We start from the raw sequence: 23,399 nt of genomic DNA, 5'->3' as shown, positions 1-23,399 counted from the left end.
ATTTCCCAGGACAGTGTCTACACCTCATCCAGAAAAGCAACGAGGGGCGGGCTGGCACTCCCCAGGATGGGTCTTCTGGAGGTGCTGCAGTCCCCGCCAGGCGAGCAGGGCCTCAACTCCACTGGAGACAGCAGGCCCGCCCAAGGGCTGAAGCTTGCTGGACTGGACGGTTTTGGAAGTGAAAGAGCCCCCAGGCCTTTTTTACGCTGCTTACCTGTGTCTAGGGCTGTGGGTAGGGAGACAGCGGCCTATCTGGGGCTCCTGGTGCCAGGCTCGAGGGAACAGACGCTCAGGCCAAAGGGTCAGTGAGGTAGAGCAAGGGCCACCTCTGTCCCCACCCTGGCAGCCAGTGGGGAGCATGAGCCCACAGCCTGCAAGGGCCAACACGGAGTCTGCCCTTCGTGTCTCGGGGTCTTCCAAGGCCCAGGCTCAGTCGTCAGCCACAATGGAGAGGGCTCGGAGCTCGCTCAGCTTGGCCTCATTCTCCCGCTCCCGCTGCTCGTCCGAGTGGCCTGGCTGTTCAAGCTGCTGGGTCAAGTCTCCAAAGATCTTGTGCATTTCGGAATAGTAGACAACCTGCAGGAGGGAGAAGCTGTCAACCAGAGCTGGGTACCCAAGTGCAGCACTGCCAGGCCCAGGGGCACAGGTGTCAGGGCCCTTGGGCTGCCGGGCCATTCCTGTTGCTTCTTCATCGCCTCCCCTGCCCTTACCCCATCCCTGAACCACCTGGTGGTGCAGTTAGGGCTCAGCCCTAGGTCCTCTAGCATGTCACTGCAGAGAAAGCTCCAGCCAAGACCTGGGGGAGGCGGGGGTGGAGGGGCTGCCCTTTGAGCCCCTGGTTCCTCCTCCAGGCACTGGTGTGGGCAGGAATGCCAACACAGCCAAAGCCAGGCCCAGGGAGGACAAACTGAAAAGTGGCAGGCCCCATGCCTCAGGCCTCACTATTTTCTAAGCCAGGAGAGGAGCCCAGGGGTTTTATCCATGGGACAAAGAACATGGCAGGTGGGGGCTCCCAAAGCACTGAGAACCGGTTCTAGAAGTCCAGGTGTGGGAGGTGATGCCTTCACCCCCCCACCCGCCCACTGGGCCTGGCCTACGCTATGCCAGGGGAACGGCTCCAAGGTCAGCGCTGGCAAGGCGCAGGAGAGGACACAGGATGGGGCGGGGCAGGCGGAGGAGGGGGACCCGTGAGCATCCCCAGGTGGCTGAGGACAAGGGGGCTCGCCACAGGAGTGCAGGAGCTGTTTCTGCCTCAGTTTCTACCTTTGACCAATAAAGCGTGTGCTCACAGGATGCCGCGTGCTCTTCTGACACCAGCTCCTTGCAGGAGGGTAGGGTTTCTACCCAGAAGTTGGGCCAAGCTGGTGCTGGGGAGTCTCTCTGGATGGTAGAGCGGGGTCCTGACCAGCAGAGGCCAAACCAGGATGACCCGGCCTGCTGTTGTCAAAGCAGGAGCTGAGACTGGGGGTACTGACTGGGGAGAGGGCAGGGGTGGGCCCAACCCCTTGTCATGCTGCGCTGCCTGCTGAGTCACCGGGATGCTCACTTCTCTAGTGACTAATGGCACTGGCAGCCGGGCAAGGAGGAGGCAGTAAACAGCGTGGCGACCCCGCTGCTTGGCTGCAGGGCACCCCTAGCCCACAAATGCGGCTTTGGCCTGGACACCTCTTGGAGCCACAGGAGGGTGGAGGACAGGCAGTACTTAGGCACTAGTCGCCCAAGTGTGGATGGCGAGACAAAGGGCAGGGAAGGCAGTGGCTTCCTTCTGCAGCCATTCCTCTTGGTAAAGGGTGCAGCTTCGGGAAGGAAGCCTTCACCTCCGGGGCAAGTGTGGGAGGAACCCTTCTTCCTCCGGCTGGTGGCTCTGTCTCACTGCCTCCGAGAGACAGTAGGAGACCAACGGCTTGGGTCACTGGCAAGCCCTAGCTGCAGCATAAATCACACTCTGCCTTTCTGATGCCAAGCACTGGACCCCATGGCTTTGGGGTTCTCCAAAGATGCAGAAGAGAAGGTGAGAGACCTTTCTGGGGTACCCGTGACTGGAGTCTATAAGGAATGATGATGCCCACTGGAGGGCACCAGATACCCAAGATCAGAAGTGGACAGGATGGGGGGAGCGGACAAGAAGCCTACTTGGTGACCTGGTGGTGGAAGGTGGAAAGGGTTCTGGAATCCTGAGGCTGATGTTTGAGGGGAGCCTTGCTCCTGGCTCTGGCACCCCAACACTTCCAATCTTGCTGGCGGAGAGAACAGCCCTAAAGGCTTGCAGACAATAGGGAGGGGAGGGCGGAGCTAGGTACCACCCCACTCTGCAGGAAACACAACTCTGGCCAGCGGGCTCCTCCGGCAGCCTGGCCCAACTGCACAGCTGGGAAGCATCCCCAGGCCAGCCTGCGCCCCACCCGCCCTTCCACTAGGGGGCAGAGCAGACCGAGCATGGTCCTCCCTGGGACTCAGGGACACCTCCGTGTGAAGTTCAAAGTCAAGACTCCCACTCCTAAGCCGGGCACGGTGGCCCACGCTTGTAATCTCGACATTTGGGAGGCTGAGACAGGAGGATCACGGTTCGCAGATAGCCTCAGCTACTTAGTGAGGCCCTATGCAACTCAGTGAGACCCTGTTTCCAAATAAAAAAATAAAAAATAGGGCTGGGGGTATTGCTTAGAGGTAGAATGCTCCTGGGTTCCATCCCCAGTACCACAAAAACAAAACAAACAAAAAGACTCCCGCCCCACCACGGTCTGCTAAAAGGAGATTCTGGATCTCCAAAAAGAAGCCTGTGGAACCCTCTTCCTCTTAGAGTATTCAGGCAAAGAGCCTGCACAGCCAAAGCAGTGGCAGAAGGCTGTGCTCGTAGTAAATGTGAGGAGGGAGGAGTCGGGGAAGACTGGTAAGACAAAAAGGGGCCTCGTCCATCTTTGTCAAGGCTGGGATTAACCCAAGAGCAACGTGCTACGAGCCCAGAGCCCTGGATCCTCTTACTGAATGAATTTGCGCAGTGCCTGGGGTGGGGAGGGAGCGGCTGTCTGTGTAAAGAATGGCTAGGTCTCCTGGTGTGGGGGACAGGGTGGACAGAGTGTACAAGCCATGACTAGCTCCCAGGGGAAGAGCAGCTGGCCACCAGGTGGCGTGTGTGCAGCAGTCTCACCTGCGCTCGGATCAGGGACTCAAAGCTGGGCTGGAAGTAGTCAAGGCGGCTGCCGTAGAAGCGAGGCATCTCATCCAGCAGCTGCTTGTTCTTGGCCTCGAAGTCATCCCGCACGGGTCGCAGCTCTTCTCGGGCCTGGGGAAGCAGATGCTGGTGTCGCGGGGCAGGGGTGCGGGTGGGGCGGTCCGCTGGCCCCAGGTGAAGGGGGCACTTGCTGCGGAGGCCTCGGTTCACCCCGCCCCTCTCCCCTGCCGTGTGCCTCGCCCATCCCCTTCTTCCTGGGCACCTGGTGGAGCTTGGCCAGCACCGGCCCCGTCTTCTCCTTCTCTTCGTACTTTTCCACCTTGGCCTGCAGTCTCCTGTAGTCCTGTAAGGCCTGCTCCCGCCGTTTCACCGCCATGTTGAGGCTTGGGAAGACACTGCCGAACCTGTGGGGCACAGTCTGAGTGGACACGGGCCCGTTCTGGGGCAGCCTGGCCGCCCTCAGTCATTCAGAAGCACACATGGAGTGTCTAAGTGCCAGCCCCCTGCTCCAGGTCTACGGATTTCACCGGAGCGAGACAAGCCCCGGAGCTCAGGCCACTAGCAGCATCATGTGAGCGATGCCCCTCCAGGCTTTGGCACCAAACGGTGCGCCACGATGGGGTGGCCACTTGAACTACCCCCGTTCCCACATGTGCCAAGCCTCACCGCACCCCAGACGCTACATTAGAGGGCAGCACACTTCTTGGAAGTCAACTGATACCTTCATCTTAAAAACTGGGAGTCGGGGGTGGTGGCGCACACTTGTAATCCCCACGCTTGGGAGGCGGAGACAGGAGGATTGCACAGGTTCGAAGCCAGCCATGCTGGCATAAGAGACCCTGTTGACAAATAAAAATATAAAAAACAGGTGTCTGGGAGTGTAGCCCAGAGGTAGAAGGGATTCCAGGAACCCGTACCACAAAAATAAAAGAAAAAACTGGGAGAACTGAGGCCAGGAGACGACACCCATGACTTGCCTAGAGCCACAGGCAGGTGAGATGGTCCAGAAGAGAACGTGAGCTGTCCACACTCCCTGCCCTCACTCCCCCTGGCTGCTACACAGTGCCTAGGCAGGCCACAGCACTGAGACTGGACTCCACTCCTCCCAGGTGCAGAGCCCAGAAGGGAAAGCAGAGACACTGTGCTCCTGCATGAAGGGCAGGCCAACAAACCAGGAGTTCCAGGAAAACAACACAGGGACCTCAGGCCCCACGACCAGGATGGACCACGGTGGGAACCACTCGGGGGAGAGAGAGGCAGCATTCTCAGTGCAACTAGTGCTATCTGTAACGATGAAGGGGCCCGGTAGGGCTGGAGACGAGGCAGCCCTGCAAGCAGGCTTTCTAGAAGCGCAGAGAACACGGGACGGCTTCCTCAAATGCCAAGCCCGAGGTGCAGCAGATGACCTCCCTGTGCTGGAGGGCCTGGTGGATGGCTGGAGGCATGAGCCATGCCAGCTGGGAGCCCTGTGAGCTTGTCCAGACCGGGACATGCAACTGAGGGGCCCAACAATTCTGGAGAGGCAGAACTGGTGACCTGGGACTAGAAGAGTGAGTGAGAAGAGAAACCCAAAGAGGATCAGAGGCCCAGGCACGAGGAAGGCAGGGGCTGGGCTTTTCTCACTGGGACCCCAGCCAGTGAGTCAGTGGCCAAGGCCAGCCTTCCCAATGTACAAGAGCCGAGACAGCACACAAAGAATGAGCTCTCCACCTTGCCTCTGAATGGAAAGTGTCCATGAATATGGTATTTAAAAGCCTCAGCAAAGCAAGAGTACACGTCAGGTAAGAATACTGGATACTTTTGCCAGGGAAGAGAGAATATAAACTTGGGCAAGCATTAAATTGACATCCTCAATTAAGCTAGAGACCCAGTGAATAGGTTATAGTAAAATAAAATATTTTATCCTCAAAAGGCAACCCTAAAACCAATTCCTCTAACACTTAGGAGTGTCCATGATGGGCTCACCACCTAGCTGAAAACAATAAAGAAGGAGTAAGACTACCACAATTTCTCTAAACCCTAGCTGTATGCCCACACTACAGCAAGCAAACCAATATTTGATTAAATGACTTATCAGGCAGAAAATGCTGGCCTGCTCTGTGCCCTGCAAACTGGAGTTGGGGACCAGATGCCACCAGGACACCTGGTGTCCCACAGAGGGAAGCGGAAGTAGTGATGCCAGCAGACAAGCTTGTCTCGTCGCCCAGGGCAGCTGTGCAAGGAGTTTCAGCTGCTGGGAGCCTCCCTCCCTTCCTGGGCAGCTGAGCAGTGTGCAGCTCTAAGGAGCAGGCGTGCTCGGGCCTGAGAAGTTACCACGCTGCCTTCTCCCTCCACCCGGGGGACAAGGGCCTAGCAGCTGTCTGAGCATCTTGTCAGAAGCAGCCGGCTACTTGGGTGGCCTGGGTGCCTGGGAGGCGCTGGGGGGCTGTAGGAGTGGGACACGGGAGCGAGACAGACAGAGGCAGCAGGTGGAGCGCTCTTGCCCTGTCCATGGACCCACCACTTGGAGCTCCCGTCCTTGGGAAGGGGTGTCGCAAGGAATGAAGCACCAGGTGTGTGCGGCGGGGCCAGCACCTTGGGCCTGGGGCCTCCATGGCACTCACGCCTTGGCTCCTTGTCCCAGTCTCTCTCCACGGCTGCCAGCTCAGGGGCAGAGTCATGCAGCAGAAAGGCTAAGCGGAGGGACCCAGCAGCCGGCGAAGGCAAGGCTGGGCAAGGCTGGGCAGGGGAGCGCAGGGCTGGGTGTGGGCCGGTGTGACCCGGGGACAGGTGGCCTCACACTGGCTGTCTATGGGCTGCTTCCAAGGAGCACAGGCTCCTCCTTGCCAGCCTCTGAGAGCCAGGCCGCCGCCCTCTGCAGCGGGAGCTGCTCCTGCGGCTCTGCCTCTGTGAGCGGCACTGACCTCGGGGAAACCAGGCGTTCCCCACAAGAACTTGTCTTAAACCCTGCGGCCACCAAGGGACAAAGCCTGCACCTTTACTGTCTTGTGTCAAAAAAACAAGGTCAAGACGTGAGACCCCTCCACACAGTCCCTGTCTCTCTACAATCAGTGGTGCGATGGGAGACCGTCCCCAGACCAGTGGGGACCCAGATCGCACCTCCCTGTACACGCCAAGCTCAGCCAGACCCGCTATCCTGCGCCCGACACTGGCTCTGCCCCACCGGGTCGGTCCAGCTTTCTAGAGGACACAGCTGAGCGATGGGGCTGGCACACCTTCTGCACTGCATGGCACCACGCGCGTGGTCGTGAGCACACCCGGGCCTACCACTCTCCCCTAAGCTCTAATTCATGTTTATCCTGGAAGTGTGGAGGACGGGCTGGGCCCACACCAGGCCCTCACCGAAGCTCAACCCAAGGCTCAGCACCATGCTGGCTCCCCGGAGAGGCTCCATGTGGGGTGAGGGGAGCAGGGCGAGAGAGGCCGGCTGGGAGGTGGGCTGGGAGCAGCCTGCCGGGTGGGGAATGCCTGCCATTCCTCAGTTGTGCCCACACAGCCGGGATCTTCCACCCACCAGGAAAGGGAAATTGAAAGCATCCCCGTTCGTCCGACATGTGAACAGGCCTGGGACTGGGGGATTAGAGGCCGAGCCCCCTGGGGGGAGGCTGGGGGCGGCAGGGTGGCCATGTGGCCATGATCTCCATCAGAGGACAGGAAAGCTGTAGTTTCCTGTTTCCGGTGCTGGGGTCCCTGGGAGCTCTCTCCTGGCACAGGGAAGAAAGTGGGGAGGAGGCGACAGGCAGTGGTGGTTTTCGTGGTCAGGGGAGATGGCATGTTGGCACAGGACGGGGAGAAGCCAGCCAGGGCAGCCAGGCAGGCCCAAGGGCTCACTCAGGGGTCAGCGGATCTGCTGCGGAGATGGTGGCCGCCCCCTCGGCCACGCCCCCACCTTCCTGGCAGGTGGTGGGCTGGGAGCTGGTAGGAAGCAGCTGGGTTTCTCTCCACTTGGTGGCAGAAGCCAGGGATCCGATTTCAAGGCCGCCTTGTTGGTTGTGAAATCAAGCCGAGACTCTCAACCCCCCAGCTCTCTGAGCTGGTGCTGAGCCTGGTTCTGCCAGCCCTGGGTGCCAGTGGCTACCTCCGGGACCTCTGCAGCCCTGGCACACCGGAGTCCTCTGGCAGGGTCTGTTCTGCCTGTATTCCCTCCTCCCAGCTCTGAACCTCCATCCTGGAGACTGGGCCTGAAAAGCACAAGCTGTGGACAGGTCCTGCACCAGCTTTCCTGTGGCCCCACAACACGGAGGCAGGGGTAGAGCCCACTCTGGAGAGATTGGGGAGGCAGGGTAGGGGCAGGAGAAATCCCTGGCTGCACCAGACTCGGCCTCCCAGGCTCCCGTCACAGGCCCTGCCTAGTTCTAAGCGCTTGTGAGGTTAGGAGGGCTTTTTCCTAACCCCACCCCTTGGACCTGAACAGGGCAGGACAGCTCAACAACCCCCAGCACTAGGGGCTGAGGATCAAAAACTGCGCTCTTCATCTCCCTCTGGGCTCCGATCCAGGCCTAATGATAATTAAGCTGAGCCTCATTACCCAGGGCCTGGCAAGGCGACTGCCAGGGACCACCGCAGAAGAGGTAATAAAGTGCAGCTGCCGGGGTGGTGCGCGAGCCTTTCTAGGTCAGAGCCGAGTGGGAGAGGCCAGGGGAGAGGAAGGGTGCGGGAGCTTCAAGGCTTCAGCTCCCGCACCCCAGGGACTCAGGGAAGAGGCCTGTCTGATCACTGACCAGAGCCTGCCAGACCAAAGCTGAGTCTTGCAGAATTCCTGGCCCTCATAGGTCACAGCGAGGGGACCTTCCCAGGCAGGACCCGGCTGCTGCGCCCTTCCCCGTGTGCGGCCGCCCCCGCGCTTCCAGAGCCCAGTGCTGCCGGCAGCTGCACTCCCGAGCCGGCTGAGATGAAAGGCCTTGCTCATGTCCGCTGAGGGCTGGCCAAGATCTCGGCTAGCTGAATTCAGCCAGCCCCAGCCCCTCGGGTCCCAGCCAGGAGCAAGGGGGAAGGGCCCAGCGACCACCGGAGCAGTGGCTGGCGCCACGGGGGCCAGCAGGTCTGCCCCTCCAGCAGGTCTGGGCTCCTGGGGGCCCAGCGCTCTGAAACTGCCAAGTGCCTTGACGCTGAGAGGCAGACATGATGGCGTGTGGCTGCAGCCCCACCAGTGGGGCATCCCATCCCTCCCTGTGGGAGCTGCGGACAGGCTGCCTGGCCCCCTAGTGGTCAACTGACTTGCCTTTCCCGTAAGGGTCCTGAGGCCCCTGTCCCTGACAATATCACTCACTTTTTCAAGGGCTCAATCACAGTCTTCTGGATCTGGTTCACCTGTCAAAAGAAAAGAGCCCAGTGGCATCAAAACCGGGGAGTTGGGCTTCTCCTAAGAGCCCAGTGACACCAAAACCAGGAAGTTGGTCAGTGGCATCAAAACTGGGGAGTCAAGCTCCTCCTGAAGGGAGGCTCCCACTGCTCAGCAGACAGACCTGCAAGGGCCCCAAGAGCAAGGGCAGGATGGGAACCGGGAGGGACGGGCAAGATGGCACCCCTAACTTGCAGTGGGAGGCCAAGGCCAGGTCAGGCTCACCCTGTCGGTGCTGTGGCCAAGGCTTACGACAGTCTTGCTCGGTGCAGAAGGCGAGGTGGGCAGTTCAAGAGGGCTTGGGTGAGCAGGGCGGCCACACAGGCCCACAAGGCCTCACAGGGGCCACAACAAGAGGACGCAGCGCAGCGCAGTCTGGGAAGGGGTGGGTGTGGGCTTGGGCACACCAGCCGCAGAGGGGCCAAGGAGAAGACGTGGCCCAGCTGAGCAGCATGTGGCACCCCACCCAGACACAGGCTCAGAGGGGACAGGAGGATGCGTTTGGCCGCCAGGCACCAAGACCTGCCCACCTTTTCCTGGTTGAAGGCATCCATCCGCTTCATGGCCGTGTCCAGGGCTGTCACCATGTTCAGAAAGTCTTGGTCTTGCTCACAGAGGGGATTGGAGAGCAAGTCCAGGGATATCTTCATGGCAGACTTTGACATGGCTGTAAGAAGTCAGAGCATGGTGAACCCGTGCTGGGCAGGCTCAAGGTCTCCAGTGCCCGTCCTCCCACTCGCAACCCCAGACCTCTTTCTCTGCATGGCTATCAAAGCTACAAAGTACCACAGAGCAACACGGCACTGATCCTTAGTGTGTGGGGTGTGTGCGTGGTGTGGTACTGGCGACTGAACCTAGGATCACTCTTCCACTGAGCGATATCCTCTGCCTTTGAGAGAGGATCTTGGTTTAAGTTACCCAGGCTGGCCTTGAACTTGGGATCTTCCTGCCTAAGCCTCCTCAGATGCTGGGATTACAGGCAGCACCCAGCTATCTTTAATGCTTAATCTTCATTTCTGACCATCTAACACTGTACCAAGGAATTCTTCTGTGAGGCTTTAAGGGTTGAAATGATTTTCTTTTTCTTTTCTTTTCTTTTTTTTTTTTGTGGTGCTGGGAATTGAACCCAGAGGCATTCTACCTCTGAACTACAACCCCAGCCTGATTTTTTATTCTTTATTTTGAAACAGGGTCTCACTAAGTTGTGGAGTTTCTAAGTAGCTGAGGCTGGCCACGCACCTGCAATCTTCCTGTCTTAGTCTCCCAAGTACTGGGATTACAAGCATATGTCCCCAGGCCCAGCTTTTTTTTTTTTTTTTTTTTTTGTGTGTGTGTGTAGTACTAGGGATTGAACCCAGGTGCATTTTACTTCCAAGCCATATCTTCAGCCCCTTTTCTGTTTTTGAAACAGGGTCTTCCTAGGCTGCCAAAAGTCTACTTGCTGAAGCTGTCCTCAACCCTGTGATCCTCCTGTCTCAGCCTCTCAAGTACTGGGATTACAGGTATGTACTACCATACCTGCCATAATGACTTCATTGTCTAGACTCTGGGTTACACTAGGATCACCTAGGTGAGAAGCTATAAAATACATATCTCTGGCTCCAAAGATTCTAAACTAGTAAACTGGGAACCCAAGAATAGACATTTTAAAACCTCTGCAGGTGGTGTGGCTGTGCGGCTTGGTCTAGGCCTCGCTTATAAGTAACAGTGTTCCAATTTACACCAGGAGAGTTTATATACTTCAATGTCAAGGGCCAAAGGGTAAGTATTTTAGGTTTTGTGGGCTATTTGGGAGCTTAGAAGTTATGAGGAAACGCAGAGGCAGGAGGGAGACCTGTAGAGAGCTGAGGTTCGTGGCCCTGTATTTGTTTTCAGATCTCTATTATTTGCAAACAAAATTCTAAAGGGGCAGGAGAGGGACTGGAGAGGGACTTGGTCCTTCAGTTTCAGTGTGCCTGTGCCCGGCCTGAGTATCAGAGGAAAACACACATCTTGCTATGTTCTTTTTTTTCTTTACTATTTGTAAGTCACTAAATTGAAGTTGCTATCAATTGTTTTGTGGTGCTGGAGACTAAACTCAGGGCCTTGTGCATGCTGGACAAGCACTCTATCATTGAGCTATATCCCCAGCCCAAGACATTATCAATTGTAAGACACACAGTTACTGGATAAGCCACTAAGAAAGAAAGAAAGAAAAAACTGCTGCCAATCAAATCAGGACACACTTATAAAATGTTACAGGCCTTTAGCTGGACATGGTGGTACACACTTGTAATCCCAGCATTCAGGAGGAAGAGACCGGAGGATAGTAGTTTGTGGACAGCCTCAGCTACTTAGCAAGGCCCCTTGCACCTAAGTGAAACCCTGTTTCAAAATTAAGAATAGCTGGGTGTGGTGGCGCACGCTTGTACTCCCCGCACTTGGGAGGCAGAGACAGGAGGATCACGCAGGTTCAAAGCCAGCCACGCGCGCTGGCTTAGGAGACCCTGTTTCTAAGTAAAAAAAAAATAAAATAGGTCTGGGAGTGTAGCCCGGAGGTAGAAGGGCTTCCAGGAACCCCAGTACCACCAAAATAAATAAATAAATAAATAAATAAATAAATAAATAAATAATAATAGAATAAAAAATTAGGGCTAGAGGTGTCACTCAGGTAAAATGCCCCTGGGTTCCATCCTCAAACACACACACACACACACACACACACACACACACACACACACACACACAGTTATAGGCCTTTTGATTTTAGAGATGTTAAATGTGAAAAAGTGTTAGAGGATCTGTGAAGTAAGGCCCACCTCTAAGCTGATCAGAGATGTGACTGACCTTTCTATTCTGTGAGAAAAGGGTAATCCTGAGTAGCCCTGCTTCCCAGGAAAGGCCTGCCTCTCCCCCGGGTCAGGAGAAACCAAAGCCCTGGGGGAGAGACGTCCCGACTCACCCAGGCCCCTTCACAAGCCAGCAAAGCGGCCCTGAGTGGCGAGCTGGCTCATCCTGGTGGTTTGGGCTCCCCTGTGGTCTGGGAGAGGGCTTCAGTCACCCAGAAAAAGGGCCAAATGTGGGAGAAGGCTGGAAACGTAAACTTTCCAGAAATGTTGAACCAACGAAGGAGAAACACCCTTTAAAATCTGTGAAGTGACTTTGTAGGTTTAGGAACAAACATTATGCATAAATTGATTTGATTATGAAATGATCACATATGGCATAATTAAAAGATAAAAACCTGGAGAGAGCTGGAATTTTTCTGGAAAACATCTTCTACTACATATATATTTTTCATACTTGAGGGAAAAAAATTCTACAAGTTGGGGGGCTTTCATCCCACATATCCCTTTCCTTCCTAGGGTGCACACACCTTTAGGCCTTAGGGTTTGTTGGAATCACAAGAAATCAATACAATGCATCTCTCAGGTCATCCGCCCCGGGCAGAACTGGGTCTGGAGTCACACCACTCGCATGTCCCAAAGGCCCTGGTCCCCTGGCCCAGCTCATTCCTTTCTGCCTCTGTGGGGACTGGCCATGGCATGGCCAGTCCTACATAGCCCCAGAGGCTGGTGGGCTCTGGACCTTAAAGAGAGGAAGGGTCTTACAGTCCCTCGGGTCCCACAGTCCTGGTACAGCCTCTGGCATGTAGGAGTCAAAGACCCCTCAGAGACTGATCACTCTGAAAGGCAAATACTTTTTCTGAAAGAAAGAGATTACCTTTTTTAGAACAATGACTAGGGACTTCAGAACCTGTCTGGGGAGCTCGGGAAATTCTGTGGTCAGCACAGGATTAACTCAGTTTCCCTCAACCATCAGGGTCAATGGCTCTGTCCCTGGTCTGGTAGCACCAGAGTCACCTGGGAAGACACTGGGGACCTATTCCAGGCCTCACCCAGACAGGATGAATAGCTAGCTGGGGGTGGGCCAGGGTCCTGTGCGGTCATGAGCCACTAGCGATCCTGCTGCCACCAAAAGGCAAGACCCCAGAGCAGCTATGAGGCCCTGCCATATGCTGCAAGCACGCTTCAGGAGACCTTTCTCTGCCCGCTCTGCATTCTGGGGCCAGCGATCCAGGTTCCAGCAGCCACCCATCCAACCCTGAGTCTGTTAGAAAACTAAGCTTCCCTTAGCCACGGTCTCCTCATGGATGCCTCAAGTTCTGCTTGGTTCCAGAGGGACTCAGCAGGAAAACAAGAAGCCTTCACTCCTTCCTGCTCTGACAGGGCAGCTGTCTGAGGAGGAGGCGGGGGAAGCAGCGGGCCATACATGTCCCCTGCTGGAAGGCAGTGCGAGCAACAGACAGATGCCATGCTGGTAATGCAGAGCGAGACACACAAGGCGGAGATCCTCGCCCGACGGCTGGCTTGGGACGTACCTAGCTGCCGATGTGAGCGGCCAGGAGTGAGGCGCGCGCCATGTTAAGACCTGACTGTCTCCTTGGGATCAGCACAGGCACAAGGCTCTGGAGACCAGACCACGGGGGCTGGCCCTCTGCACGGGAGGGCAGCTCTGCTGGGCTGTGGCAGCGGTAGGGAAGGCGCATTTCCCTCTGATCAGCTTTTCAAAGTGCCCTTTGCAGGAAAGCTGTGTGTTTATATAAGTAGCTGGCTGTGTCTTAACATCTGGGCAAAAACGAGAAAATCCAAATTGCTGCCCCCGTTCGAGACCTATCTTTTTACTGCCTACCAAAAAGGACCAGGGGGGCTCTCCAATGCCACCCTCAGCTGCCTGCTGCCCTGTGCCTTCTGGGTGGCCTCTGGAGACTGTGATGCCGCCCCCAACCAGCCTGCACTTGCGGAGCTAGCAATGCCAATCCCACGGGGACAGAGGGCAGGTGAGAGGGGTTTTTGTACCTTGGGAGAAGAACTGAACTAGACCGTGTGCTCCTTAGAGAATGGACATCTCACACCCGGGCAGTGTCAAGTTTAGAGGCCAGGCTAGGCCTCTATGGAAACTGCTCAAGCGCTTCCCGGCGCCAAGCAGCACGAGGAGGGCGGTGTGGCCGAACACGCTGAAGACAGAGCCTCTCCGCCACTAAGGCCTCCCACGAGCCTCAGCCTCTGCACTTGCTGCCTGTGTTGGAGGCACCGTTTCCCTGCATATACCTGCAGACTAATCCCTCGGCCCCTCGGGCTGCATGCAAGGGGCACCTCCTCAGGGAGGCCTCCCACGAGCACCCCATACCAAGCAGCACCCCACCACTCTCCATCCCGATTTTTCTCCTGAGCACTTGCTCTTCTCGGACTTGTAACATGTCTACTGATCTCTCCTGTCTTTTGCCAGTGAATCCCTAGCTTGGAGATGCGTGCCTGGCACAAGCCGGTCCGCAATCAGCATCTGCTAAGTGCAAGAAGGCGGGGAGCCCTGGTCAACCCAAGTCTCTCGGGTCCTGTCCTGAAGTAATACGCAGACACCCCTTGCTAGATCCTGGAGGAGTCACTGAAGCCCACCTGGCCGGGGAGTGTGCTGCGATTGCCAGTGCTGCTGGGCACGCGGGTGCTGGCCCTACCGGGAGGTAACCACACACAGATGCTGCTCTTAGTGACTCTCAGTGACCAGCTGACTGGTCGTCACAGCCGGGCTGGGCCAGCAGCACCCATATTTCCCAGATAAGGAAACTGAGGGGCAGCCAGCTTAGTGGGCAGTGTCAGGTTAGTGCCTGATGCTGGTCCAGAGCTGCGTGTTCTGGTGTGGGGACTGCAACGGAACGGCTCCTTGGTGCTCTGGCTGCTCGCCGCTTCCCCGGCACTCGGCCTGCAGACATGGCCTCGCGATGCTCCTGGACTTCAGAGCTGCCCTTTTTCCCTGAGCTCCTAGGCCCAGTTCCTCCTCATTTCAAATGAGACCTCTTCAGCCAAGAAGTCTCCCGAGGCCCTGGCTGTTTCCTGGCACCTGCTGGTCCCCTCGCCACAGACCTTACAGTGCCCTCTGCGTTGACAAAATTATCCTGATGTATTTCTGGCCCTAGACTTTAACCCAAACTCCTGCTTGAATGCACAATTTCAGTTCCCATTGCCACTGGGAAGCCAGGGACTGGTGTCTGAGAAGGGACAGGCGGCCTTTTCTCTGGCCGGCCTGAACTAAAGGCCCAGCTGAGGCAAGGGAGGCCCCTGGAACTAGAAGCTTCTATGGACCAAGGTGCTCTCCCAACTGGAACCCCAGGGCGGCCTTGGATGCACCACTGCCAAGTAGAGTAGGAAGTGGAGATCTGAGGCATGAGCAGCGGCCTGCTGAGTGGCCGCTCGTGCAACCCGGCCAGGCCTGGCAGGGCAGTGCGGGCACCTACCCAGGTCAGCGTCCGTGCTCTTCTTCATGTCCTTCTGCAGCTTCTTGGTCTGCTCTTCCAGCCTGCAAGGAGAGGTAGGCCTGGGTGCCCAGCATCCCTCCACCCCAGCGCGCTGGAATGCCCACCGGGGAGGGGGCTCTGTGGGGACGCATTGCACAGGCTGCAGGCTCTGCAGGCCAAGCACCCAAAGGCCACTGGTTAATGACCCCCTACATCCCTCTGCTGGGGGGCTACTGGCAGCCTGGTGTCCTGAACTGTCCTGCTTCCAGGAGCTTAATGGAGCAGGTAAATGGCCCACTGCCTGGGCACAGAGGAGGAGGAGGGAGACCTGGCAGGAGGTAGTCCCCACCCCCATCCTTCTGGGACACTCACTGCTGGAGTTTTCCATACTCTCTTTCAAAGTCTCTCTCCACCTGTAAGGAAAGAGATAACTCAATCAATGGAGAAAGGACAACACAATGGAAAAACCCTCCCAGCCTCCTGAAACTCTCCACGCCCCCCCGCCCCATCTGCAGAAACAGCACCGTCCAGTTCATACAGGCTCCAGCAGATCATCAACGCACAGTATCCCTGTGTTCCCAAATTAATGAAGTGTTTGATTTCGGGAGAAGGCTCCTCTCCCAGAGGGGCCAAGCGGGCAAGTTGCAGCAGATTGTGCCTCTGCTCTGCCACCACAGGGAGCGAGGCGCCGGGCTGGGCACCCTCTCCTCACCCCGACTCTGGTGGCAGCCAAGGTGCTCTGGGTGTGACTGAGACCCACCCCAGGGGGCAGGAGAGCACAGGGCAGGAGGTGGGTCTGGAGTTGAGGACAGGCTTGCGTGTCGCCGTCCCTCTGCCTCTGTCCTCATGGGTCCTAAGCACTGCCACTGGGCCTGGGCAGAAGGACCATGCATGGGACAGGTCTCTTTAGGAGGGAAGGGGCTTCACCGGGCCCTTCCAAGCCTGCACCTGGATGCTGGTTTAGCCCTTTCTCCAGCAGGGCAGAAGCAGGTCAGGTCAACAATTATTCTACTGTGGAGCTTTGCAAATATTTCCTCCTGTTTCTGAGCTTCACTTGCTTTGCTGGTGAAAAGGGTTATGTCAGTTAGCCATTCCCCATGTAAATTTTAGGTGGCTTACAAAGAAATGGAGATGGCAGCCAGGTGCACGCTTGTAAACCCAGCACTTGGGAGGCTGAGATAGAGGGTCGCAGGTTCACAGCCTGCCTTAGCTGCTTAGTGAAATCTTCTACAACTTAGTGAGACCCCGTTTCAAAAATAAATGCTGGGTGTGGTGGTGCATGCTTGTAATCCCAGTGCTTGTGAGGCTGAGACAGGAGGATCAGAGCTAGCCTCAACAACTTTGTGAGACCCTCCACAACTTGGTGAGGTCCTGTTTCAAAATAAAAAATAAAATAGGAATGGGAGGATAGCTCAGAGATAGAATGCCACTGGGTTTAATTCTAGTAACACACACACACACACACACACACACACACACACACACACACACATGAAATAAAAATAAAAATAAATAAATAAAATAAAATAGGGTTCAGGGTGTAGCTTGGAGGTAGAATGCCCTGGATTCAACCCTAGTACTACAAAAAATAAAAAGAAAAAAGAGAAAAGGAAGGAAGAGAGGAAGGGAGGGAGAAACGGAGATGGCAATGTCAGCTTCAGTAGCCTGTTTAGAGGCTTCCAGCGGCAGTGGGTACTGAGCGCCCAGCCCAGCCAGGATGCTTACTGGACGTGAGGTGCGTGCTCACCTCCCGCTCGCTGCTGGGCAATGGGAGGCACTCGGCAGCCGGGTCACAGGGACTGGGCTGCTGAGCCTTCTGCAGAAAGGGGGCGATAGAGCCCCAAGAACACAGGCAATGGCTGCCAGGTGAGCCCCGCGCCAGGTGTGACTGTGCCGGGGCTCCCACATATTAAAGGCAGTTACCTCCAAAGGGCGAAGCAGCACAGGTCACTACAGCCAAATGATGGAATCAATGTAAGTATCCAGCAACAGGTGAACGGAAAGAGGAAGTGTGGTATAAAAACACATAATGGAATTTTACTCAGCCAGAAAGAGGAACACAATTATAAAGAACACAATTACGTCATTTACAGGAAAAAGAACACATCTAGAAAATACTATGCTGAGGTCAACCAGTCTCAGAAAGTCAAGGGCTGTGTGTTTTCTCTCCAATGTGAACGCTAGAGTGAAAGCAGGAAACAAAGGGACTTCAGATAAACCAGGAGCCGAGCAGGATGCGGGAAGGTGGCTGGGGAGGGACGCAGGGAGGAAAAGGACTGCGGAAGGGAACTGCTCAACCAACGTCTGTCCACGTGTGGAGGTGTCACCCATCTCACTGACGTGGACGGGGAGGCCGGTGCAGAGGGAGACACACCGTGTGCGCGCCTGCCTGTCTGTACTGATGCGCATGGCAACGTGCCAATAAAAGTATGTGAAAATGACTAGGACTGATAATAGAATGTACCAATAAAAGCATATAAAAAGGGACAAAATGAAAACCAAGCACTCTTGGCCAGAGTGCAGCTTTTCGGGATCCAGAGCACAGAGTAGGCACTTGCTCTCTGGTAAAGGGCAGAGCGCCTGCCAGGCCCTGTGCTGCCACCTTTGGCTCCGGGTCCCCTCTTTTGCAATGCCCTGAGCGTGCTAATGCGCGTGGGATGTGAGAGAACACCTGGTCTCCCGGCTGGGGACTGCTTGGACTTGCAGAGAGAGGGACTGGAGGTTTCCAACTAGGTGGGATCGTCCTGGGTAATAAGAAGCTGAGGTGTGTTTGGGTGGGCACCGATCCCTCTGCTTGATGCCACTGAGGCCCCCTGACAGCCTACGACCAGCCTGGACATTTACTCCCCCTTGCCTCTCGCCAGGTGCAGTTGTTTCTATAGCTCACTGGGTCCAGGTCTCTCTGCGGGGGAAAGACCCACTGGGGATGGCACCAGACTTACAGCCCTGAGATAAAGGCTAAGGGAAGAGAGGGCCACACTGGAGTACCAGTCCGAGGAATATGCCTTCTGAGGGAGGGAAAGAGCCACGCAGAAGCAATCTGAACACCTTTGAATGCTTTACCAAAAGGCAACTGGAGTCCGGTCAACAACACAAGTGTAAACACACGTGCACAGACCACCAGGGGATCAGGCTGCGGCGGGCTGACCAGGTGAGTGCAGAGAACCCAGCCCAGACGACTGCCCTCAGCTGCTGCCTGCCTCTGGGGCTGAGGGTGCAGGCGAGGGGCTGTACTATTTGTTGCTCCCGCCGCAGCTCTTAGGCTAGGCTCTGGTATCCAGCAGGCACGTGGAATTTGTTAAATGAAAGAACAGGGCAAGTCTCCCCCAAACTTAAATTTGTGGTGAAGTGAAACAGGAGGCCGGCCCCAGGCTCCGACGCCAGGGCTAAGGTGCACCAATCACATCAGAGCTGAGGTGGAGGGAACACTCTGGGAGCCCCTCCTCAGGGACGCTCTGGGTGGACAGCCACCTCCTCAATACGGCCAACAAGACTACGATGGAGGAGGATTAAGGATCAAGAGGTCGCTCCAGCTGGCAAGTAAAATCTCTGTCAACTAGAGAGGCTTAAAATGGCCACTCATTCTTGCCTGACTTCGGGGGGCACCTACCTAGCTAGGAATCTTAGCGCGTGCTTTCCTTTGTAAGACTTGTTTCATGTGGTCATGGAAAGCAAAGCTTCAAAGAGCTCCTCCACCCTCCCGGGTTAGGTGAGGCGGCGTGGCTTTTCTCCATCAAGATGCCCCAGCCAATTTATGGGGCCTGGGGTGCCAGTGGGGACTAAGCCGAAGGCCAGGACTGGGAGATGGGGAGCTTTTGTTCTTCCGTCTCCGTGCCAATGGTCAGCCCCTGCAGAGGACATGTCTTTCCAGCCAAAGCCTTGACAATGGTGGAATGTGCCTTAATAACCTGGGCGCAGGAGAGACAGAGCAAAGATACAATGCTTTCTTTGTGGCTGACGGTTAGGTGCCTTGAGCCAAATGCTTCTTGAAACTCCCTGAAGATAAATAACATAAGCATTTCTTCCCATGACAGGGGTGCCATGACTCCCAATAACCCGGGCGGCCACATCTGCTCCCCTCCCTGAGAGCGCCGGGCAAGAACACCAGAGTGCGTCACCGCCGTCCGGGGCAGCTGCCAGAGATGCTGAGACAACTGTACGGCCCAGGCCTGTTCTGGGGGCCGCAGGGGTGGGGAGATGCGGCTCTGAGGATGCAGGGTCTTGCTACACATACTTCGGCGCCCTGGGGAGTGGAGAACAGGCCCAGCAAGCCAATACTTCCACTCCAGGCTGTAACTCAGCTTTGATTCCTTGAGAGAGAGATCAAAGGCCCAGCCCCTGACTTCACTGCGCTGGAGAATGGAGCTGCTGGGACAGGCTGAGTCCTTGGCAGCTCATGGAGGAAGGCATTCAAGTCAGCTGGCTTCCTGGAGTGAGGGACAGCATGGAGGGCTTGCCACGGCCAGCCGTGAGCTGAGTGTCAAGTGAATTACCTTGTGTGAGACTCACACAACATCCTCAGAAGTGCGATTGCCATCCTCAGCTCAGGTAGGAGAGGCCACAGGACATACCCAAGGTCAGAGAGAGCGTGGCAGCACAGGACTGGAGGAGTGGCTGCAAGCCTCCCTAACCTGGCCTCTTACCTCTCCCCGCTAACTGGTCTACATGGGGGAGCTGATACCATGACCTAAGAGGGCTACACTCCACTTCAGTGGGATGGACACAGGGAAGGGAAGAGGGCAGCCTCGTGTGGACCCCAAAGCCTTATATCTACCAATGCTGACTAACGAGCTGGAAGCTATATTCTGGCCTAAGTATTTTTTGGGTGTAGAACAAAAGTCCTTGAAGACTGGGGTTCTGGGAGAGGTTTTATTTTTATTTTATTTTATTTTATTTTTTTGCTTGTCTCTTTGTTTTGGGTAGCGAGTGATGGGAATAGAAGATCCTTCTCAAAACCACTTCCTTTTAGGATCTGCCATGGATTAAACTCTAGAGGCTCCAAGCCACACCTTCCCATTTCCTGGAGCTGGCAGGAGCCCGGCATGTGCACGCCCGGCTCCCCTGGGCTTCAGCTGAGTGCCTCCGCAGATGGCCAGCCCTGCTGGGGAGGCAACGCGGAGTCTGTTGGCCTTTCCATGAAGCGGGGGCTCCTCTGACTCGGGCCCACTTCCTTCCATGTGACCTCACTTTGGGCTTCCCAAAGATGGAGCCATGGGTCAGATCGTGCTGAACTTCCTGCCAAACTGACACGGCATCTTTCCTGTGGTCCCCAGGGCCGAGTCAGGACAGAGAACAGAAGACAGGGAGGACTGCCAGGGAGTCGAGGGCTGGGACCAGGTGCAAAGTGCTGGTCTTTCTGAAGCCATCATGAAGCTCTAGTTATGGCCAGTCATGTTAACACCAAGAGCCACGCTCCGATGTGGAGTGGGTGAAGGGCCGAAGAGGCTGCTTTGCCCGAGGATTCCCAGCCTCAGAGATCTTCACGGCTGGAGACAGCAAAGCAAGGGAAAGAGGACTATAGTGTGCGTGTGGGGAGGTCTCAAACCTTAGAAAGCCGCTACTATACTATACCATACTAACTATACTATACTATGCTAACTATACTATACTATACTAACTATACTATGCTAACTATACTATGCCAACTATACTATACTAACTATACTATACTAACTATACTAACTATACTATACTTACTATACTATACTAACTATACTATACATACTATACTATACTATACTATACTATACTATACACCTTGTTTTCTCAGCATAAAAAGTCCAGGAGGTGAGCTAAATGTACAGTGGTTTCCAGCTATACCTTCTAGGTTCTCCAACTCTTCCTCTCCCACTCTGGTAATAAAATAGAGATAAATTCTGTGGGCTCAGAAAGGGTAGGAGTCAGTCATCCCCTGTCCCTGAGAGGTGGATTGTGGGAGAAGACACACTTGGCAGTGCAGACAATGGAACCTGGGCCACTTGGAGAAGCTCCTGGTCTCCTGTGCAGCTGAGGTGGCTGGACATAAGGCCTAGGCCATGTCTGTGGGAGGGGCTCTACGTCCCAGAAGCCCTTTAGAAAAAGAACGGCTCAGGTGCAGGACCTTTCTCCACACCTGCCCAGGGATGGGGAGAACACCCAAAACGTTCTAGGAAAGGAGGCTCCTGCAAGTCCCAATCTATGAGGGTCTAGACTGGAAGAAGAAGCAGGCTGCTGTCCTCCCAGCCCCCGGGTGTGCTGCGCGACAGTTCTGGTCCTAAGTAGAGCCCAGGTGAGACAGACTGCCTCTGAGTGGAAGAATGGGGTACTCACTGTTTTGGGAACAATCTGTTTCTTGGGCTGCCCAATCTTGAAAGGAATCCTGAAAGAGAGAAAAAGGGATGCTGTGAGAAGTGGAGAAGGACGTGGCTCACAGAGTGGGTGGAGCACGGGCCCTTCTGGCCCAGGAGGCTGAGGAGTGAAGGGGCTTGTGCTGGACTCTTGTACTGTAAGCCCTGGGGGCAGAGGACCAGCAGCACCGGGTTTGGCCCTAGGAAACGGATCCTCCATAGACCTGTCCCCTGCGCCCCAGGCTGCGGGGCACCACCTCCTGCCCCAGAGCTTCTTGGCTATGAATGTTCTGTCACTTAAATACACTGAAAAGTGAGGGCAAGAAAGGGAGACCGCACAGACACAATCACTGAAGCCTGTGTCCTGCAGAGCTGCAAAGGGAGAAGTGAGAGACACACGGCGGTGCTGGTCCTCAGAGACCAGCCTTTTAAGAACCCACAACAATCAGCCATCGTCTCCTCTGCTTCTAAATAGGGTGACAAACTGGGTCTGTAGGGCTTCCTGGGAGGCAGGAGAGAGCTGACAATTACAGGAGCATTAGTGACTGGCTGGGCTTGTTTATTTCCCTGAGAAAACTGACAAAATCTAAACGCTGCCAATTTGGAGATCTACCGCCCAGCTGAGTCTTCCTTGAACTCGCTGAGAATCTCTGTGCCCAATCCCCATGTCAACCTGGAGAAGCCATCCTAACACAGAAAGGTCGCAGGTCTGGGTCTTGGGAGTGGGGCACCAGCCCGGCCTCCACCTCCCCTGTGCGGGCTGTGCTGGGGACTTACTTTTCTACTCTGTAAACAAGCGGAGTAAACCAGATCCGTTAGAAGTTCCCTCCACACACTGAAAAGTCTGTGATTCCATGAGACTGAAAAGAGAACTGTGGCCAGGCTAGGAAGCCACACAGGGCCTCAGAGTAGCGAGCCCCTCTGCCCAGGAGGCAGCGAGGGAACCCAGGCAGCCCAGGGAAGAGGCCAGGGCCAGCCCCTCTCCACTCTCCTCTCAGCTCTCCTGTCCACACCTCACTGCCCACCCTCCCTTCACACCCCTTCAACCTGGGCCCGCTTCCATTTGGCCCAAACTGACCAACACTGTTGCTAAACCCAACGGTATAATTAACTACCGATAATAACCCCAGACATGGAGCTGGGGGAGGGGAGGAGCCGGCCTGAGTCACAGAGGTTTAAATTTAATTTCTGGAGGACATCCTGTTTATTGTTAACCCAGCCCCATAATTTGGGAGTGTTAACCCTTGGGGGGCTGGTTGACTCACGTGGCTTCTGTAAACAAATCATCTTGGGCTATATAATTACCAAGAGGGAAAGGTAGGCTAAGGAACTGGAAAGGGAAGAAAAAATGAAATTGCTATTTCCTTTTCTCAGGACCCCAGAGAAAGGCTCAAGGGGAGCCCTTCCTCAGCCCCCGGTTACCTGCTTCACAGTCAAGGAATCAGAGCGGCTGGCTGGTGGACAGCTGCCCTCCAGGACTCTGAGACGTGCAAGAGAGGTCCTGGTAGCACTGCAGGAAGCCTGATTGCACTAGGTAGAAAGCGAGCTGCACACAGAAAGCGCTGACCAGGAACCAGCAGAGCCTGGTCTCTGCCTCACTGGTTTTAGGATTTGAACAAATCCCAATCTATAGATCCCTGTTTTTACAACTGTGAAACAAAGGAGTTGCAACAGATGGCTCCTTCCACGCTTGTCAACAGAATCTCATTCCAAAAATGTGGGGAGTGGGATGGAAATCCTAAAGAATCCTCAGAGTAAGCTGGGCGTGGTGGTGCATGCTTGTAGTTCAAACACTTGAGAGGCTGAGAGAGGAAGATTGCAGGTTCAAGGACAGGCCAGCAAGCAGTGACTCCCAGCAGCCTAGCAAGACCCTATTAAAAAAAATAGTAATAATAATAAAAAGGACTGGGGGTATAGCTTGGAGGTAGAATGCCCCGGGATTCAATCTCTAGTCACACACACACACCCTCAGAGTGGTCTTCACCAGGAGTCTACCTAGTCTAGTACTGTGTGCAGACCAGGAACCAAGACAGTCTGAACTTAGTTTCCATTATTTGTAATGCCAGAGCTTCTCCTTAAATCTTAATTTAGACTCACAGTATTTTTAGAACTGCCAGTCACCGTAGAATTTTTTTTTCCCAGTTCAACCCTCTCATTTTGTAGGAAGGAAAGCAGACCAAGTAAGATTCAACGACTAGCCCAGGGCCACTGTGCTGGTTCCCCCCAAAATCAGGAATACATGACCAGGCCCCTGACTTCTGGGCCCAGTTTTCTTCCTGCCACACATAG

The 23,399-nt window shown here is 55.3% G+C and overlaps 1 protein-coding gene across 1 annotated transcript; it reads right to left on the bottom strand.

The window, feature by feature from the left end:
• Nucleotides 1–429: 429 nt before the first annotated feature.
• On the bottom strand, nucleotides 430–21,135 carry BIN3 (bridging integrator 3; the record flags this gene model as incomplete). Its single annotated transcript, XM_080710858.1, has 8 exons — nucleotides 21,094–21,135; nucleotides 15,157–15,197; nucleotides 14,785–14,846; nucleotides 9,044–9,180; nucleotides 8,442–8,482; nucleotides 3,435–3,576; nucleotides 3,149–3,283; nucleotides 430–576 (listed from the first exon to the last, which is right to left on the bottom strand). Exons 3-8 carry the CDS (start codon nucleotides 14,810–14,812, stop codon nucleotides 430–432), a joined length of 630 nt encoding a protein of 209 aa, XP_080566984.1. The 5' UTR covers nucleotides 14,813–14,846; nucleotides 15,157–15,197; nucleotides 21,094–21,135.
• Nucleotides 21,136–23,399: the final 2,264 nt, after the last annotated feature.

This window comes from Muscardinus avellanarius, assembly GCF_963383645.1.
Source record: "Muscardinus avellanarius genome assembly, chromosome: 14".
Lineage (NCBI taxonomy): Eukaryota > Metazoa > Chordata > Mammalia > Rodentia > Gliridae > Muscardinus > Muscardinus avellanarius.
Note: the sequence above shows the minus strand (reverse complement) of the source record. Positions and strands in the feature narration are given on the sequence as shown.